The 21,458-nt window shown below is 38.6% G+C and overlaps 1 protein-coding gene across 9 annotated transcripts in view; it reads left to right on the top strand.

Annotated features, from left to right (window-relative positions):
- plin1 (perilipin 1) overlaps positions 1–21,458 on the top strand; it is a 128,056-nt gene that overhangs the window by 10,293 nt on the left and 96,305 nt on the right. For all 9 annotated transcript variants that reach the window (XR_005636033.1, XM_039773306.1, XM_039773305.1 and 6 more), the window contains exons 3-5: positions 1–52; positions 10,512–10,594; positions 13,179–13,410. The exon at positions 1–52 is cut by the window's left edge and continues 147 nt beyond it. Coding sequence is in view for 8 of the 9 variants with exons in the window: in XM_039773306.1 (XP_039629240.1) it covers positions 1–52; positions 10,512–10,594; positions 13,179–13,410 (367 nt within the window). In the remaining variant the exon portion in view is untranslated. The remainder of the gene's footprint in view (positions 53–10,511; positions 10,595–13,178; positions 13,411–21,458) is intronic.

Raw genomic sequence — 21,458 nt, 5'->3', positions numbered from 1 at the left:
AGCATTGTAGTGTGGACCATCCAGCCTGCCATTCAGAGGCTGGAGCCTCAGAGTAAGTCACTGGCCTTATCACTGTTCCAACATGTTTTCACTCACTGTCATTGGCTTGACTAGCCACAGGTCTTTTCAATCTTTGAACATAATGTTAACTCTTAATTTATAAAGGAACATAAATATATAATACAGTAGTTTTACTTCTGGATAAATGCTAAATAATGTTTTTGCAAAATATGTGTTAGCTTGTATTGTAGTAGTCTCACAGTCTTAAGCTGTAATGGAAATTCTTTTTAATGAAGAACAAATTAGAAAATGTACACATAGCCTAACGTTCAGGTGCATTTGGCAACTAAATTAACTAATATGAAACTTAGACCATTTAGCATTTATTTGTTTATTAAATACTTTTGCAACAGTGAATCATATTCAAAGATAACAGTGACAATAGAATGCAGTTACATGTTGTGGAATAGAGGGTCTGCAGCTAAGCAGCAAGTGCTCGGTTTTTAAATAAATAGATAATTAAATTGCCGATCTCCGTGGGTGTGTGTGCTCGTGTGGCTGTAGGAGGTTGGTGGACTGATTGAGAATGAAGCAGACCTGTACATGAGGGTGTTGTCTGTTCTGATTACTCCATTGGCTTTCCACAGTTCGCAATTGCAGCACTGCACCCATGGATGCATATAAGGGGGAGCCAGTATGAGAGAGGTGTAATTGGCATAGAAAAGAAAGAGAGCTGAAAGAGTGGTGGTTAAATGGAGAGAAGAAGCAAGAGGCAGAGAGATTGAGAGAGACCTGCCAAAGGGAATGGAGTCATGCAGTCGGGAGTGAGCCTCAGGGCTGCAAGAGCCTGAGGCTGAGGAAGGGACGCTCCTACTGAGCAATTACGGGGGGAGTAGGAGCAGCCCGATATGCGGTGTTCTCACAGATGCCAAGGAACTGGTGGTGGGAGATGTATGCAGCTCAGCATTGTGCCCCATGGTTGCTGAGGCCTGGCAATGGGAACTTGAGCCTGGAAGAGAAGGTTGACTGCACCTGTAGGTTGTACGTTTCCTCGGTTGCTGCATTCCGTACAGGGAAAGGAGAGGGGACGTCAGCATTTAGACGGCAGCATTGGGGCTTGTGAGTTTGTTGTGCTTTTAATCTCTTTTTAAAAGATTATTTATTAAATGATTTTAACCTCCACATGCACTTTGATTTTTATTGAACTATTTATTTATTGAAGACTTTTTTACTCACTGTAATATTTATTTGAGCACTGTTTGATTTTTGTAATTGTTTTTACTAAAAGCACATATCACCATTTTGCACCTACCTCTTGCTAACTGTATGTGTCCTCATTTGTACACCTTATCTTGATTACATTATCAATGGTGGCGGGTTCAAGAGGCTCCCCGGATGCAACAGGAGCTTGGAGGAAAAATCACATGTGTTAGCAGACTACATTAAATATGTTGTTTTTAACAGAACTTTACAATGCCCTGTTGTTAAAAATCCTGCCTAGTTTAAAGCATATATAATAATTTTTTTTTAGAAGTCAATATTATGAGACGCAACATGCATAGCACATAATGTGTATATAATGCGCACGTATGTGTCCCACTCTCTTGGCCTCTCTCGCGATTTTGTCGGCGCGCATTTGTCGAAAACCAGTTAGCGGGTTTGTCGGTGCTCATTTGTTCGTCGTGGTTTTGTCGGGGCGCATATGTCTATCGCGCTTTTCCGGTGAACCGTGTAGCACATAGAAATTGCCAAAAAAAACAACTATTAATACAAAATGGCCAATAACTTGAAATCATTATCAATATTACCCTATGATAAGAGAATAGCAACTGAAAAAAGTTCCCCATCTAGCTATTAATATTAGGTAAAATCAGGTGATTCATTAACATGATATAAATAAATAAAAATTTGGAAAGGAACTGATTTATTGTACAATGGGAACACCAAAGATGACAATTTAACTTAAAGATTTTAATTCCAGTTTGAAGATACCACAAAGCAAAGGTGGCTGTCTGGACACAGGTGAAGTGTAATCCCAGCTCAATCTTTTGTACTTTTATACCACTAAGCAACTCTTTGAGTGCCCATAAACTTCAGTCCTCCTCTATCCATGCTATTTGTGGCTCAAACAGCTTTTTCGTCCACCGTAGAAATTATAAACCACAGCATGGTCCTTGCTCCATGCCCAGCAGCTTCAGTTTTCTGCCTGTCGATTAACTGCAGTTCCTTTTTTACTCCTACTCTGTTTTTATATCAGATAGTAGAGCTGCGTATTTCCTGTGCAATTAATTAGTTCAAACACCATTAAAACTGCAATTTGATTAAGTCAGATCTTTAAAATAACAATCTGGTGATATGAGTTCATTCAGGTCATTATTATGTATGTTTCATAATTGCTTTCCTGTCCCATTCATTTCCAAAGAAGCAACTTATTATTTTATGGTTCACTTACCTAAAGCAGCAGGATAGTGCTGCTGCTGTATGAGCTATTTGCATGCATGCACCCTTTCCCTGGCATTGTGGGGATCTAAGCAGCTGGTGAAACAGAAAAATATACAAAATATATACATTTTACTGTCAACGTAAAATTAAAACAGTAAAGTAATTTATAGCTGCTGTTACACAGAATGTTTCTCTGTTTTAAAACAAGACAACTTTGCAGATTTGCTAATTCTTTTCAATGGGAAGTTTTAACATTTCAAAACTGTGTACAGCATAATGTGTTCACGATATCTCAATGAAACTACTCTGTCCAAACAAATTTCCTTGAATAATAAGCATTTCAAATTTCAACAAAACCGGTCCAGATGGCCAAGTTGTTTTATATGGACAGACAGAGAGACAGACTCCAACTTTCCTCACCTACCACCTACTTCTACACCAGAAAAAATATTGATCAGTCTTGAGGACTCGGATAGCATTTCTCTAACATATAAAAACATTTTAAAGTCCCTCCCTTTCAAAGATCCCAGAGTACATTGGGAAAAGGACCTCTCACTCAATATTTCAGAAAAGGAATGGAGGGCAGCAATGCACAGAATGCACTATAGCTCAATATGTGCAAAGCACACATTTATTCAACTTAAAATCATCTATCAAGCAGATCTGTCTCATTTAAAATTGTCCAAAATGTTTCCAGGGCAAGATCCAACCTGTGAACATTGCAATTAGGTTCCAGCCTCATCGTGTCATATGTTTTTTGCATGCACCGAATTAACATCATTTTGGACCAGAATCTTTAAATGCCTTTCCGACAGCCTGGGTGTCACAATCTCTCCTAATCCACTAAAAGCTGTGTTTGATGTATTTACAGATGGGCTTAAAGTGGAGAAGGACAAACAAACTGTAATTGCCTTTACTTTAATATTGGCACTTAGACTTATCTTGCTCAACTGGAAGAATTCTAACTCACCTCTTTTCAATCATTGGGTAACCGATGTTATATACTACTTAAAATTGGAAAAATTTAAATACTCGTTTAGAGGATCTGTGCAAAACTTTTTTAAAACCTGGCAGGATCTAATCTTTATATATACAGTAATACGCTACCATGGTTGTCCATTTGTCTGTCCAGGATTTTAAATCACCTGTAGCTCGCAAACTGTTTGACCTGTTGACCTGAAATTTAGTACACATATACTACATGATGTCTACTATCCTCTTTTGGGGTGATGATTGACCACCAAAGTTATTCCTCTTTTTATTTTTATTTTACTTTACTATAGAATCAACTCTCAGCAGCAGGCGTGCGGCGCATTCATATAGGCGTCGTACTCCTCGCTACCACCTTCGCCGTCACTTCCCATACCTTTTCATATCTTAAATCATTCATGAGGCAGATTGAAGACTTAAGTGCAGTTTTAACACAAAAAGGTGCAGACAAAAGAAGAGAAGAAGTGGGCCGCTAGGGTAGAGAAAAGAAGAGATGCGCAGGAAGCAGCAAGCACATCAACCTCTGAGCAAGCGAATGCTGAACGTACAAAGATAGAGTATGAAAACTATGAATGCTCAAGTCAAGTGTATTCACTGCACATTATCATGCAGTGCTCCATTACTGGTTAATAATATTTTAGAACTAGGGGGCTTTGCCCCCTGCTCACTTTGCTCGCCATCCCCTGTTTTTGGTTTTCCGGATACACACTTTTAAGATTTTTTTTTTCCTTTGAATTGTTGCTATTTCATTAGTTTCACTTTTATTTCAGAACTTCTATAAAAACATTATTTGGAATCTTTCGAATCCCAATAGTATGCTGAATCTTTTAAATGAGGTCAGTGAGACATGTGTTTAATGACTTTGTACCATAATTCAGGATAGGTTTCTCTGTTTGGAATTTCAGCACAGACAAAACGATCTACATCATCAGCAGTTAATAATTTTTTTTGCAAAGTAACCAATAAATGCATGTGAGGTAAACCCCGTTTTTGAAATTCTCTGATCTAAACTTCAAAGCCTTACAATACTTACATACTTCGGACATATCACCTATGTCCATATACAGTATTCGATCTTTATTTGCCTTTTCGTTATTTCTCCGAGTAATAATTTCTCTTTGTTTGCGCTAATGTGATGTTTACTTTCATTGTTTTGACACTGTCGTTTTTTTCTGCTTTCATATTCTGTATCTTGCTCTGCATGTGTTTCACGCCTACGTTTTCTTTTGAGTCTATTGAATTCCAGTTTTCATTATCTCTAAACTGCTCTGCATGTGTTTGGCCCCCTTGTTTTTTAACCTCGTTATGATGTTTTACTTTGTTTTCTGCTCTGTCTTTTATTTCTGACCTCGCTTTGTCCTGCTTTTTTTCAATGACACCTGGTCCATTGTGATTATTTTCCCTTTTGCGAGTAATAATTTCCATTTGTTTGCACTACTGCGATCTTTACTACTTTTATAGCGCCAGCGTTTGTGAGCGTCTCTGAAGTTCTACTTTGTCTCTGTCTTTTAATTCTGAGCCCGGTGCTTTCCTTATTTTCTGAATTTGCACCTAGATTATTCTTTTTCTTTTTTTTCTCTCCAACACTTTTGAGTCTCTTTTCTCTGCGCTGCTTTCTTCTTCACTTAGTCGTCTACATCTCATTTATAACGTATTGCTTTATATGCACTGAGAGCCCTGGATCTGCATGTGCTCAAAGCCTTTGCACGACTGAGTGTTTTGCTTCCCGTGGTCTTATTTGATATTGGTTTTAAGTAGGACGTGTCTTGCAAGAATCTCATGTTGTACGTCCCCACAAGACAGTCCTGGGTTAATCTCTTGGGGCAAAGTCTCATGTTTAAAGTCCCAGCGAGATGCTCCATAGTCAATCTCTTTCGTCTCGTGGGTCTTTTAAGTGTCTTCCGTGATCTTCACGTGAAGATCACATCTCGTATCCCTAGTGTTTCTCTCCAGGATTTTTTTTTATAATAGAGAGAGATAAGCATTTAAATTGAGGAAACGGATTCTCTTCCCCTTTTTATTCAATTTAATTACTTACTTATCTTTTCTGCTGTTAAAGTTTCACTTTGTTGACCTTAGCTCTCTTTCTCATGGGTGGGGATTGACTTGATTTGAACCTAGTTTTGTAAAATTTGACTTGCTTGTATGGAATGGTGTTTGATTTTAATAAATTCAAAAAAATGTTAAAATATAAAGACAGACAGACAGACATGGTTATCACAGTAGGTGTTTCTCGCATTAGATAAGAACAAACCTAAAAAATCATTAGTAATTTAGATGAGTTACATACTGTAGCTTGGAGCATGATGGCCTAATGATAATGCAGAAGACTGGGTTCAGACTGTCCTCAGGACTGTTTAGAATAGGCATGTTTTCTCAATAACTACATCATTTTTTTCACTGCTGTGTCTTTCCCTTTACTCCTTCATCCCTAGGGTATATTGGCTTGATTGTCTGCTTACTCTAAATTGTCACGGCTCTGAATAAGTGAATGTGTGTGCCCTGCAATAGACTGGTGTTCCTTCTAAATCTGGTACCTGACTTGTATACAAAACTTCCACTAGGGGTTTCGGTGTATTATAACACTAACTTGGATTATGTGGGTGGGTGGATGATTTGATGTATGCTATAGTATCCTGGTAACTGGTTAAAGGCAAGTTAAAAATATGAGCTTAACAGATGTTGAACAAGCTGTTGTCTCAGTTTACAGATGACAGGGCACAAATGTCCAAATTTTGAATAAACAAAGAGAAAATTGTCATGAGGGATATAGCGCTTGAATAACAAACAAAAAAGAATGACCTAGGAAAAGAAGTACTGGTTTTTAACTTGTGTCTCGATTCTTGGTTTAGAGTCTGGTTTTTGTTCAAGTACCATATTGAAAGGTTATAGTCGATTTCCATGTGCCAACCTTGCTGAATGACTCCTGCCAATTCCTACAAGAAAGACTTTAAAAATTTGTGCTTCTCACTTAAACATTTGTATATTAGGGCCTCTGATTCACCCTACTGAACAATTTAGTAATTTGACCATATCTGTAGTAGCCAGTGTGATATGAACGGTCAAAGAACCTAAGTGAGATGTTGTGACTAAATGATCCAAAGAGCTAAGTAGAGTAGCTTCAATGAATAGGGAACTCTGAAGAGGTGGAATAGGCTTCACCTATTGCCAATCTATGCATAGGCCAATAGTAAACCTCCTACAAATCCCAGTCATGCGCATAAGCCAACCGTAAACTGGGACATTTTAATTGCAGGATTATCATTCTTTTATTGGGAAATAAATAATAAAAACAACCTGAAGGCCTAGAGTGAACCTTGGTTAAGAGCTCTAAGCACTTGCCACATGTAGCAATGAAGTACAGAGGTTATCTGTGCTGTTGCTACAAATAAGTTCAAGGTTCACATTGCGTGCAGGGGAGGTTCTGATGGCAGATTTTTATTTCAAAACAACACAAAATAATAACAACAGTTCTAGTGCCCAAAGTGCATGTACAGTACGTTCTGTGTGAATGTGTCAGTAATAAGCTGGGATACTGTAGTTTTGTATAAAGCTGATCTCTGAAGTTTTTCTTGGAATTTTTTTCCTCTATATACCTTAAATAGAGGACACTTAACATGATAGTTTTTGCTTTTTCGTGTTAAATGCCAGCTGGCCTATCTTTACATTACATTAACTTTACTCCCAACACTATCCACCATGTCATGGCGGGTCATACCTGTTGTCTTGATCAAACATTTTACCAATGGGCAGTCAGACAGGAAACAGAGTTTCCAGTCTAATCCATTGCACCAGTGATCTTTAGCCTTATGCTCTAATTTCTGCCCTCAGGCTCCTCAAGCTATACCACTCATATCTAATTACATAAAGCCTTAAGATGTTACAGGGTGATCTCTTCATCTTCTTTCTGGACAGCTCATATTCCTCCTGCTCTGTGTAATGTCCTCCCATCATAAGCATTTTGTGATGGTGGAATAATCTCTTGGCACAGTGGTCACACTTCTCAACCAATGTGTTGTCTATGTGGAGTTTACATCTCTGTTGGTTTTTCCTTGTATATGGATATATGTTAAGTTTATTTATGACTTTAAACTGGCTTTATAAGAGTGCCAAAGGTGCCCTATGATTGACTGGTGCCCCATTCAAGTCTGATTCTGCTATTGCTAAGATATGCTTTTAACCCACTGGCCATCAACTAGATTAAGCATGTGTAATGAGGGAACAATCCATGAATAAATGGATATACAGAGCACTGGTTTTGAAAGGGAACCAAGGCTCCTGGGTAGAAGTCACAGACTGAAATTCCAGCTTGCTGGAAAGGACTATCACATAGATAACAAGAGAAATGATTTTGAGATCAGCAGAGTATGGTAGATCTGAAATGAATTTTCATTGTCCTAAAAGTGAATTTATGGTAGAGTTTAGTGAAGTGAAGTGTACTGCAGGACTGGCTTCAGTCTAAAATTAGTCTCTGTTTGAATTTTGAGTTATTCAGGGACCATCTACTTGAATGAAATATGACAAATAAGAAATTCCAGGAAATGGACACTGAAGTTGTAATAGGCCGTGAACTTTGATCTTTTAAGACCGCTCTGAATCTTGGTCGTGTGCTTGACCACGGCTGAAAAGGAATATAAAATACCTGTATCTTCATTGAATCAGTGGGATGAAGGTGCACCAACTCACTGGTCATCAAGCGAGGTAGCTGAAAATGAAATTAAAAATAATTAGGCCTGGGCCACCCACTTGGGTTGTCAAGATGACTCTGTATTATTTAGGCCATGTGAAGCTGCTAGCTTTGCATTTGTCTGGAGCAGCTCAGCTATCATGCTATGCTCTTGCCCACACCCATTTTGTTTTTAAAAGTGTGTCTTTTGCCACACATTGCAATTGATTTTTGGCTATGCCCTCCACGTTCAGTTTGTCCTTGGTTCTGCCAGTCTTTGTAAGCTTTTTGCCACTTTTAGAATGGGAACAACCACTTGATGAGAATTTTTTCTGGCCTCACACAAGAGTTTAGCCTTTTTCCCATTGTTTCTTTGGTGGCTCCATTTGTGAGTGCTTCTTCTAGGTTTCTGACTACCTGTGTTGTTGACCCTTGCTTCTGTTTAAATCAATATGATTTTCTCATTTTGACATCAACCTGCCTTTGCATTTTTCCTCTCTTACTTCTATCTTAAACAACTTTATCATTTACATAAATAGGCCACAGACCTGTGTTACATTCTTGACTGTCACTCGTTATTTCACACATTCTATGAATCATCAAGATTAACTCAACCTAAAACGTTGTTGTCAGTTATTCCTGCCCCTTTACACACCACTGAGCAGTGCTGTTTCATTGACTATGGGATCTTGGACACTGCCCAACAGCAAAAAATAACAAACATAAACTTACGTAGAAGTTAATACTTGCATTTAATTAAATATATACAGTACATTTTGATTGTTTTAATTCTTTTAGGGCTGAATATTTTTTCCACAAAGCACAGTTTTCTGAAAAGTGCACAAAGTAATAGTTTTCACTCATAAATCAACATAAAACATCTGTCATTGTGCGCTGTGGCTGCCAGTTCTCTTCCAGCTTGGCTAGCAGGAATGCATGGCAGGCTTGCTGCCAGGCTGTCTTTGCATGGTGAATGGTAGGTGCAGCAGTGGCGTTCGCAGTGCAACGCAATCTGGTTTGTACCTCTTGTCATTGTCCTTCAAGGTGAATGTTTCCACAGGTGTGTCAGCTACACTAACCTATTCAGTGTCACAGTCAGCTGGGGACCAATCAGCTGATGCTGGTACCTCACATTCGTTTTTGATCATTTGCATCAAAATCGGAGTCTGACAACTTAGGGTCTAATTCAGCGATAATATGCAAAACATCGTCTGCAGAGTATTTTGCTTTACACATTCACTTCACCTGCCAGTGTTCAATGTCATTTTTGCTGTTGTTTGCTCCTCGCTACTCATGCAAGCGCAGAGAATCTTAGACAAACCAATGAAACTTTCCTTCTAACTAAGAGAGTCCAACTAAAACATAAGAGTGAGTTTTGTCACTGTTTACAGTTGATTACAATCCTCAACCTGTCCTTATGACAAAGTTGATATCAGCATATGTTACTGATGCAGTCAGAATTTGTGGTAGGTGCACCTCCTGATTCGACTTACTGCACTTTCATTAGATAAGCAGCAGTGCAGAGAAGTATTCGGCTAGGGCAGTGAAGAGGAAACCCTTGTCCAATAGAAGGGGCAGAACAAATACAGGACTTAAAATCTCAACACATATTTGATAAGAGAACGTTTGCTGAAAAGTTCAACATTAGAACACTCTGGACGAGAACAGGCCATTCAGCCCAACAAAGCTCACCAGTCCTATCCACTTAATTTTAATTTTAACATTATGCAATTGGGACCAGATTATCCATATATTTTCATAATGGAGAAGTTGGGGGATGTTCTGTTTTTATGATAACAAGTCCATTTGCTTGATGAACCTATTGCAGAGCGACTGAGAGGACTTTAATTCTCAACAGTCAGCAAGAGTGTGTATCTATGAATGATGCAGTTTGTCTTCTAATAGCATTTTGCGAATTTTAATTAATGACTTTCTCCGTCACTGATTTATTGCATTTTCCTTAGCACCACAGAACACTGAGAAATGACAGGACCCCATAAATATCATGTAGTATTTCTCACACTAGTTGAATTTCCATAACTGTGAGGTACTGTATAAGTGAAAAATCTTCAACTATGTGTTGTATTGTTGATGATTGTCTACACCATGTATTGTCTGTTGGGAAAATATGCCCCACCTCTGCCCCTGAGAGATTTCCATCACTGTCCATGCAAGAGCTTCAAGTGATGGCTTAAAAGGAATCAAAGCAGAGCTTCTGGTTGGTCAGAGACCATAATGCCATGAATTGGTATTGGTCAGTGTGTTTAGTATATTCACTCTGTCCATAAACACAAGTATTCTTGCATAAAAATAAAAAATTATTATATTCCCCTCCTGCACTGCTTTTGCCATAATGTAGTTAAGTGACAGGCAACTGCCTCCATTTTAGCTAATGGATTTACTTTGTCTTTAGTTGTAGCTGTCAACCACCTTGCCTGTAAGGGACTGGACCACCTGGAAGAGAAGATCCCTGCTCTTCAGTTTCCACCTGAGAAGGTAACTGGCAGTCAAGATTCAGCTATGGCTGAAGGCATATGTGAAGTACAGAAGACAAAAGTTGATTTCATATTGACAAGCAGCCATTTGCCAGTTTGTGTCTTTAATTTATAACAGGCCGTGGTTTCTTTGTGAACCAGGCAGCATCCTTATCTCCAGTATTCTTTAGTATTGCATATAGAATGGTATCTACCCAGAAGCTCCCAGTCTGCACTTTGCTTCAACAATTTGGCAATAGGCTAATACCCCATTTGGATGTGCTTTTTTTGAGATTTTGAAGAGGTCTACAATACAGTAGGACATTATAACAGTTACATCACTTATGCATTATAATATCCTTTTTATACTTTTAGATTCTCCGCTTAGAGTTACACTGTGCTGCCATTTTTAGCACTGCTGCCCTACAGCTAGTCACTTCTTGTGTTAAGTTGGACCTTTTTCTTCCAGATACTCTTATTCTCAACCCAAAGACATTTATTTTTAGAGTAATTATTTACTCAAAAATGAGTGGGTGTGAGCATTCCCTATGATGGACTGACATCCCCTTTCAGTGTTACTGTTTTAATAATAATAATAATTCTTTACATTTGTATAGTGTTTTTTTCACTACTCAAAACAGTCCCCATGCAGGGAGTACCTGGGATGTGAACCCATGATTTCATTACTGCAGGCAACGGCGCTACCACTGCACCTCCTGCCCCAATCTCCTGGGATAGCTTCCATCCATCCTACACTGAATGAAGTGGATCAGTAATGGCCAGATGGATATTATCCAATTTTTTTTCCCCTACTTCTTGAAAATTGAAGAGTCAAGATTTTCAGAACAGAAGAAGTGGGGTTACAGTTCCTCAGAGGGACTATAAGTGAAGTGCTGCATCCAAGAAGGATGGCCAGAGTGGATTAGCCTGGTTGATCCCTGTAGAGTAAAGTTCTCTTTTTTCCAAAATTCATCTCACACAACATGTCCTTAAGCGACTAACAAACAGTATGCCTCCATTTGAGGGACATTAGCCACTTATGGTGCTGGCTACCGTATTTTCCCAACAATAGGCCGCCCCATCCTATAAGCTGCAGAAAATGCTCATTTATGTTTTAAAACTCTAAGATAAGCTGCCTCAGGTTATTAGCTCAGGTGTTACTGAATTTACCAATCTGAAGTAAAAGCATCTAATTTCGCACACCCCTTTAGGCCTTTGCAACTCTATAGTGACATGATAGTTGAGCATGAACAATGAAATTGATTAAATTTTGCACTTACTGATATTATGCCGCAACGCAAGTCCTACGCTACAGAATTTAAGCTTTAGGTTGTTACTTTCGCAAAAGAAAACAGCTATCTTGCAGCTGGACGCAACTTTGAGGTAGATGAAAAACAAGTGAGAAATTGGCAGAAAGATGAGGAAGCTTTGCACGCGCTTCTGCCACCTAGGCTTGTAAGGCATACAAGGGAAGCAAAATGGCCAAACTTGGAGAAGCGACATAAAGAATGGATTCTTGTGCAGCTTGAGAACAATCGGATAGCTTCAACAATAGCCATCAAAATGAAGTCACGAGGAATGGCGACTGAAATGTTTTTAGATAGGCCACACCATTTAAGCAAGCCGCACCCAATATGCAGGTTTGTAAAATTAATGTATAAGCCCCGGCCTATTATTGGAGATTTATGGTATAAGTTAAATTTTTTGGTGACCAGTACATGCAGCACTTTATAGGTGTAGAAGGAAATGGAAAAGATGGGATGGGTAGCCCATCAAAGCTAACAGTCAAGACAAGGCTAGGCTGATTGAAGTCATGGATTGAGAGCTCCCTGTGGGGATCTGCATAGGAGAAGTGGACAGACTCTTAGATAGCTTCAAATGGGACAGTGTTCATCGTAAATTAAGTCAAATGTCAGCTGACATACTTTTTCAAGCTTTACCTAGTGCTTGAATGTTAAGGAAAACTTGAAGGCAACCATCAGTGGAACCTAGTCAGAATTTAAAAATGAGATAGGAAACATCCATATCATCAATTTTCTAGCCCACTTAACTAGATTTCAGCCTAAAATATACTGACTGGTGCACCCTTCAGTGTGCATAGGCCCCTTATTTAAAGTCAGTCTTTCTGGAGGCAGAATACTCTGCTTATTGGCTATCCAGTTAATAGAATGCCATACCAGGTGCTGTTTCTGATAGATGTTGTTTTGAACTGTCACTGGCTGACCCCCGGTGGCTATGAGTGGTACTGAATGGTGTTTGTAGATTCCATCTGCTCTGCGTTTATTCCAATGTATAAAAAATAAACTACTGCTAAATAATTAAAATAGGCCAATTAATTGTCTTAAGCAATAAGAGAAAATGGAACTGAAAGTCAGTAATTAAATAAGCCCCTGTATTTATTAATATACAATAATAAGAAAAGTGTGTCTTATAATAGATGGTAAGAAAATGTGACATTTTAATGAAGTGTCATGTAAAGAAAATTTGAAATGCATTTACTGTCTCTTAAAATCATGTTGATTTTTCCCATCACATTGCTTTCTACCAAGTTGAAGAGTACTATATAAAACAAAGGGTAACTAGTAGATGTCATGTGTTTGCCACAGCTTGCCTCACATATCATCAAAGTGGTTTCCAGCTCAGTCCAGACGGCCTCAGATGCAGTGTTCCATGTGATGTCCAGCAGCTATGATCAGACAAAAGGTGTCATGGAAGATGCCACAGACTACATTTTTAGCACCAGACCAGCTAAACTGGCTGCAGAAGGTGTGGATGCAGCTTTGACGGTCACTGAGAGAATTGTCAATTACATCCTGCCGGGCTCAGAGGAGGAGCAAGGTACACATATTTACATGTGACTTTAGCAGAATTCTAGACTTTGACTCTTAGTTGTTCTATCTATCTATCTATCTATCTATCTATCTATCTATCTATCTATCTATCTATCTATCTATCTATCTATCTATCTATCTATCTATCTATCTATCTATCTATCTATCTATCTATCTATCTATCTATCTATCTATCTATCTATCTATCTATCTATCTACTCTTCTAATCTATCTACTCTTCTAAATCCATTTTTATAAACCTCCATTCTAACCTGCCCACACATACACTGTTGTGGGGAGATTGAAACTCTGCTAAAATAAACTAAACCTTGTGCACATGTTTATCATGTTATCAAATCAGCTATGAGAAGTACCTAACACAAAAGGTAGCAAATAACATCAAAGATCCTTTTCTTTAATGGGGGATTCGAAGAAATGTCCAAACCATTTGTACAACTACTACTTGTAACCTCTTACCTGTCTCACTGTCCATATTGCTCCCCATTCATTTAACCCTAGGGACCTCTATGATGGGCTGCTTACTATCTGTGTCTGTCTTTACTTCCAAACCTTTACTTTAACTTAGTTTTACCACCAGAAAGGGCTTCAAAAGAACCTCTTCTTGTGCTCTTAAGTGAATGCAACTTAACAAGGAATGGACCGTTTACGTTCCCAGATATGCTAGTGACAATCGGAGTCACCGATTTCATTTAAAATTATATTGATTTGCTTTCCAAACAAATTGCTACAAATAATTACAAAGCTTTGATGGGTTCATGAAGTCTTCATTCGGTCTCTGATGACACTACCAGTGGGCTTATGTGCAAATTCTGTATCATTCACTGAAAGACGAAAAGAAAATGATTTTTTTGCCAGACAGATGGGTATTTCACAAGTGTCCCACAGCTAAGAGAGCTTAGTTGATGGTTTCAGTTGGAGGAAGGCTCCTTGCAAATGTCAGTTTTGTAGCTATGATGAGCTCTTCACAAAAGTTTCAGAAAGGCAGTAACTGAACTGAGAGATTTTTTTTTTTAAATCTGAAATAAAACTTAGCCGCTGTCCCACCCTGCAAGCCCAAAATGAGCTTCTGGCCTACTTGTCTCTCTTATATTTTAAAAACAGAACATTACAATAACACACATCTTTTTGCCCTTGTTAGCTGAGAGCTTAGTTTCTCAAATATGTAAAACGTTACTGAATCATTATCACATGCTCAAGTTTATTTTCTCTTTAACAAAAGTTGCACTTTCTATCTAAACAAAATACTCTGAATCCTGCTTTGACTTTTAGCTTTCCCAGAATGTACTACACTCTTGTTCAGCTTGACATCACTGTCAGGTTTAAGGCCCATCACCTGAGATGTGTCATCTGATGTTGTAACGTATCTCCCATAAATCATGACAGGGCACACTCACTCAATCACTCTGTTATACTCTCAGAATATCTAACATGTGTGTATAAATGCCACACATAGAGCCTCTGAGCCAGTCATTAAATCCAGGTTCTTAGAGTTTTGAGGCAGTTGTGGATGTCACTATGTTAGAAATGCATCCAAGTTATAAATATTCCATCCAGTTGACTCAACTCATTTTGTCTTGGAATCCCAGTACCTGCTCCTGCAGCAACAAGTGTGAGACGGGAAACAACCTTGCGGAAACACCATCATAGACCATGCATGACAATGACAGTCACCCACACAAGTCAAATTGTGCTTTCAAGTAACTTAACATGCATCTTTGCGATGTTGCAAGAAACCAGAATACCAAAAGATAACTCATATAAAGATCACAGACTCATATGGTGAACATGACCTTATCCCTGCAAATCAGGAGACTGGGCATTTGCTGTTCTATGATAGTCTTCTCTATAAAATCTTTAACTTTGTGTGACTTCTAAATTCTCATTTTTAAAACATGTCTATAATAGATTAACTAAATCTGAATAGGAGAAGAGTCAATTACAGTGCTCATATAGCCATGCTTTTACAATCAATCACATTGATCTGGCCCATGAGGAACACTCATGCATCATTCCCTCTTTTCCCTGTTTGCAAATCATGTTCCTTCAAAGTTTCTTCTTTTAAAATGTGTTTTTTGTGATATTTTCTGTCACATGCATCTCTTGGTGAAACCTGCCTCTCGCAAATATTTATTGGTAGGAAGATGCTGTACCCTTTAAGTAAATTGTTACCTCTGCTACATGGAAATCAAGTTGTGGCCGCTGCTTAACAAGCTTTATTTGCCAATCAAGTCAAGTTGTTATCAATGGCCACAGTGGTAGTCAACCAAATCCAGATGAGTAGATCAATAAGCTTGTAGAACATTAGAACACTCTAGATGAGAACAGGCCTTTTAGCCCAACAAAGCTCGCCAGTCCTATCCACTTATTTCCATCCATCCATTATCCAACCTGCTATATCCTAACTACAGGGTCACAGGGGTCTGCTGGAGCCAATCCCAGCCAACAAACGGCACAAGGCAGGAAACAAACCCCGGGCATGGCACCAGCCCACCTTTCACACACACACACACACACCCACACACCAAGCACACACTAGGGACAATTTCGGATCGCCAGTGCACCTAACCTGCATGTCTTTGGACTTTGGGAGGAAACCCACGCAGATACGGGGAGAACATGCAAACTCCACGCAGGGAGGACCCGGGAAGCGGACCCAAGTCTCCTAACTGTGAGGCAGCAGCACTACCACTGTGCCACCGTGCCACCCTTATCCACTTATTTCTTCCAAAAAAAACATCAAGTAGAGTTTTGAAAGTCCCTAAAGTCTTACTGTCTACCACACTACTTGGTAGCTGATTCCAAGTGTCTATCGTTCTTTGTGTAAAGAAAAACTTCCTAACATTGGTGCGAATTTTTTAGCTTATTGCCCATTCCATAATGGTTAATGACTGATGTGGCATTGGACCACAAACCTGTGATATCTGAAGTAACTACATCTCAAAGACTGTCAGTAAATGCTAGAAAAATAATTTAATTTGGAACAAATGCTAAGGTCTTCAAAAACTATTCCAAAATAAGGTACTGCTTTATCCTCTGATATGGGTTTAAGGTACTAGTCATCATCTTCAGGGATCAGTGAGGCAATGGTAATTGTTTAAAACTGTCCTTATTAAAATAAATATATATATATAAAATAAAAAAGGAGAGGAGTCCAAATCAAAATCTCTGCCAGCCCCAAGTGTGTGCATTTCATTGGTTTCTCATCTGTCTTGGAGTTTTAATAGTCAGTAACTCAGTTTACCTCTGTGAGAGCATAAAGCAAGGAGACAAAAATGCTTTAATTCATTTGTAGTTGTTTATTAAAGTACTGTACATTAAAAAAGAGACCAACCTCAGCAGAATGTCATTCCATTCTGTACAAGGCTGTGGCCATTAGGTGGTGTCCTTGTCACACACTGTGGATTCACATGTCACAGTTTCTGTGTGTGAAACACCTTCTCTTCTATTACCACTACACATTCATCCATCTTCATCTACTGAGAGATTTTTTGGCATTTTATTGCTTTAAAGATGAACTCCAAGCATTCATGACTTGAGTTTTAGTAATTTGTGAATGTCATTCTCAAGTAACTCCCTGCTTGGGTCATTTAAAAGCCATTAATGCTATCTTGTCTATCATTCCAGAATATATTTGGGCAGTATATATTGATTGGTCAGTGTAACTCTTTTCATATCACTAAATGCTTTATAAAACACAAAACTTTATTAAATAAGCCAAAACAAAATAACATGGGTTGCAATATAATTTACATTTCCGCTTCCAAAATTAACAATTATTTATATACTTTAATTTTGATTTATTTCTATATAGTATATAATTGGCAAGTTAATTGTAGGTTAGGTTTTGTCCATCATCCTGACATTTCTTAGTGGGATACACATCACCTCCTAAACATTTTACACAGTCATGGTATATTTCGGCTATATAATTCACTTGTGAGGAGTACTGAGTACAGTTTTGGTCTCCATATTACAGAAAAGGCAGCTATGCTATAGATGGTCCAGAGAACAGCAACTACACTAATTCCTGGGGCCTCATTCATAACGCTTGTGTTTACACAGAAAGAGGCTTGGAATGTGCATATGCAACTTCCCACACAAATGTCAGGATTAATAAAAAAAAACATGATGGGGGAACATGTGTATATTTATGACAACTCTGACCCATGTATATGCAACATTTTGGACAAACTGGGAAGTGACAACACTCTTGATCAAGAAGGGAAGTTCAGCCAAACCAGCTAAATGGCGACTCACACACTTATTCATATCAACGAGCTGCTATTGTACTATGTGTTGATGTGACAAATAAATTAAAGCTGAAATGTAAGGAATATGATGCACAGGCTGTATTTAAATTGCCTCTTAAAAGGGCCAATACTGTGTATTTGCACCGAAGAATGTTTTTTCGTTAGTTTATGTAGCCTACTGTACATGTTGTCACTTATCAGGGAACTGACCAACATGTCAAGAATATCTCAGTCAAACTTCACTCCATCATACACACTATGCTGGAAGCCATTAAACAACCGATGAAGTGCTACCAGTGTGTACTCTCCTACCATGATCAGAGCACTTAATTCACTCATGTTGCAATAAAGGCACCTAGCGAGAATGAAGCTGTTTTTGTTAACCGTAAGCAGTTATTCTGTTAACATGCAAGTCATCTGTGATACCATGAACCATAAAACATATTTCCAATTATAGATGTTATTCACAGACCAAAATCAAAGAGCGTAGATGTGTGTGTGTGTGTGTTTTTTTCCTTCTTCCAGTTACATGTACACTCTGTCAACAGCTAGCAATCGATTTCACCACCAGAGATCGGAGCTCATAGCATTTACGGCAGCAGTCACGTGTTGCTATTCAACCTATTTCCACTTGATGCTTATACCGGCTCTTTGGCTGCCAAATAAAATTTATTTGCTTGCCTTTAACTTAGAACTTCTATCTTGCTTTACTGGACAAGTCATGTGGCTGCACTAACAGCCAGTGAAGGTCTGCATAATTCTGATTGCATGTGTATGAGGTTGATTAGCATGGTCCATATATGATTGGGGTGGTGTTTGAGGTGCATTAATGAACACACATTTTACAAGATGATTGTATTTTGTGAAGGGTAAATTGCGTAGAAATGAGCATACTCCAGGTTTTATAAAACTGATTTATTTTTGGTATACGCATTTTTCTGTTTTTTGGCATATGCATATTTATACAAGCAAATTCATGCAAAGATTTATAAATGAGACCCTCAGGATGCAAAGTATGAGTTAGATGGAGAAATTGATGAAGCTGAACCTTTTCAGTGTAAGTAAATGGAGAGTAAGAAGTGACTTGATTGGAGTATTTAACATTATGAAAGTAGTTAGTACAGTGGAGACAGACTGTTTCCTAAAGGTGAATTTTTCAACAAGAACATGGGGATAAAACTATAAACTTGTTAAGGGCAAATTTTAAGTAAATGTTAGAAAGTTTTTCAACACACTGAGAAAAGCCAAGCAAAATGACACCTTTTATTGGCTAACTAAAAAGATTACAATATGCAAGCTTTCGAGGCAACTCAGGCCCCTTCTTCAGGCAAGATGTACCTTCAACACACTGAGAATTACAAATTCATAGAATAAATTACAATGTAATATGGTGGACATTTAGGGACCTCAGAAGCTTGACTTGATGTCAGTTTGGAGAAATTAGGTGAATAGGATGGGCAATCTTTTTATCTTTATATTATTAAAAATACTTCTACAGTGTTCAACCTGCAGGTATGTAATTACTTAGCGATGGCATTAGCCCCGACAAGTAATACTGACTAAGTGTCTGGCCAGCAGAAGTTGTCTTTTACTTCAGCTGTCTTGATAAATTTTGTGGCTGTTCTACAACAAAGGTGGGAATGTGAAGGCTGGGATTGTGGTAAAATGCATTTATGCTCCATGGCAGTGTGCAATTTTAAAATAAAAACTGTGTGCTCAGGCTCTTAAAGGGACATAGGTGCAGAGCCTACAAGGAGTGTTAAAGGAGCCTGAGCAGGATTAACAAAGAAGTTGAAAAAGAAAGTAAAGTAAATCGAGTAAAGCTGATTAGCAAAAGGTGAGGACAGAAGCGGCTGAGGAGACAATGTGCAGGGAAAGAGGCAAAGCAGTTGCGAAAACCCTAGGAAGAAATGAAGTGAGATGCTTACCAGGAGTGAACCAGAATTACTCCTGCTGCATTATGGAGAGCAGGAGTGATTGTGTGCTCCTAGGGATCCCATGGACACCAATGGAGGCCGCGGGAAGATGGAGTTGGACCCGGTATGTCTCGGCGGATCTCGATTGAAGGCAGCCAGAACCAGGGTTTGGAGAGATGACTGCTTTCACTTCATATTTCCGGCAGTTGGGTGAGCAGGCCAAGACGAAAAAAGACTGATTCTGATTGATTTTATCCTTGGGTTTTTATTCCCTCTATTTATTAGATTTTAGCTTCCCCATAGAGCACTGGATTTTATTTGGGATTATTCATTTATTTAAAGAAATTTTTTGAACACTTTGTTTAAATAAAATTCACAGTGCACTTTTTGCATAATCTCTTTGTGTGTATTCTCATGTCCCAATCCATCATCTATTGATGTCCCAGATTCAAGGAAGTGATTTCAGCCACATGCAATCCTGGCATCACATGGATTCATGCTCATCGAGGGCACTAAGGGTTAACCCATTCTGAAGTTTAATTAATTTGTGCGCTGTGATGGCACAATGGTTAGCACTATTGTTTCATAACTGTAAGGATCTAGTTTCAAATCCTTCTCTAGTTTACAACTTGCATCTACTTTCAAATATTTTCCTTTGTCCACTTTTTAAATTCTTTTTTCACAATAACTTGAAAATCCATGATATTGTCCATATTTGAAGAAAGAATACTATTGAGAAATGACACATGCTGAAGAAAGGCAGCATGATGGCACAGTGATTAGTGCTTGTGCCTCATAGCTCCTGGGCAGTATGTTTGAATTTTAGCCCAATAACTGTCTCTGTTTTTTGTCCAGTTATTCATGCCCTAACATACTTCAAATCCTTTAGTTATTTAGTGGCTCTAAAGTTGCTCAGTTTGTGACTGTGAAGATGCATGCTGGAATATGCCCTGCAGTGGACTTGTGTCCCACCCAGAGTGAGTTCCAAATGATTCTGCTGAAATATACATGGGCTCCCAGCATAACCACAATGATCAGAAAATGTTTGAATGGTTGGAATTTGAATTTTCCCTAAATCTCCTGTAGAAAGGAGTCAAAGCCTAAACATGTCAGACTGTGGGCAAGGTCAGTCAGGTATAGTGGCCTAGTATTAAAGGTGTTGAGCTTTAAAGCACAAGGCTGACAGTCACCTGCTGACTCATTGTGCGTCTCTAAATATTTCACCTTACCTGCAAGAAATAAAGACAGATAGAAACTGTTATCTTTTTCTACTGGTGTTTTGTAAATGCAAATGGGCTTTTTGTCTTTTTACATAGGTTTTATTCCACATCCTAAAGATGTGTAGGTTGAATTAATTGAGAACTGCTGTTTTTGCGTGAATCTGTCTGTGATGGGCTGGTCATTCATCAAAGGCTGACTCCATCATTCTGTCAGTCTTTAGGGGAGAATGCAGGTTCAGAGAATGGACTGATGGTTATAATGGAGTGATGCTTTTCTTGACTTTCTTTGACATGCAGTAGCACAAAAGCTGACCCTTTTACAGATAATGCATCCATGTGCCACCACTGTTTAATCCATGATAAGGTTGTAGAGAGTAAGAGCCAGTCTCTTATAGCGACACACTCTAACGTTCTCATTCTGGATCAGGTTGGCATCATCAGTTATTGTGAAAATCTGGGAGGAACATGCAAATTCAACATAGAAAGTACACAGGCAGGAGTTTGAGTTCTGATTACTGAAGCTGCTGAGGCAGCAGCACTAAATACTGTGCTAATTTATTTATTTATTTACTCTGCTGTGGGAAGAAAGTCACAGAATTCCATGACTCCTGGTTTTGCTGGAGTGGATTTCCTCTTACTCTATGTACT

This window comes from Polypterus senegalus, chromosome 12 (assembly GCF_016835505.1).
Source record: "Polypterus senegalus isolate Bchr_013 chromosome 12, ASM1683550v1, whole genome shotgun sequence".
NCBI lineage: Eukaryota > Metazoa > Chordata > Cladistia > Polypteriformes > Polypteridae > Polypterus > Polypterus senegalus.
The sequence above is the reverse complement of the archived record's forward strand: the minus strand, read 5'-3'. Positions and strand labels throughout refer to the sequence as shown.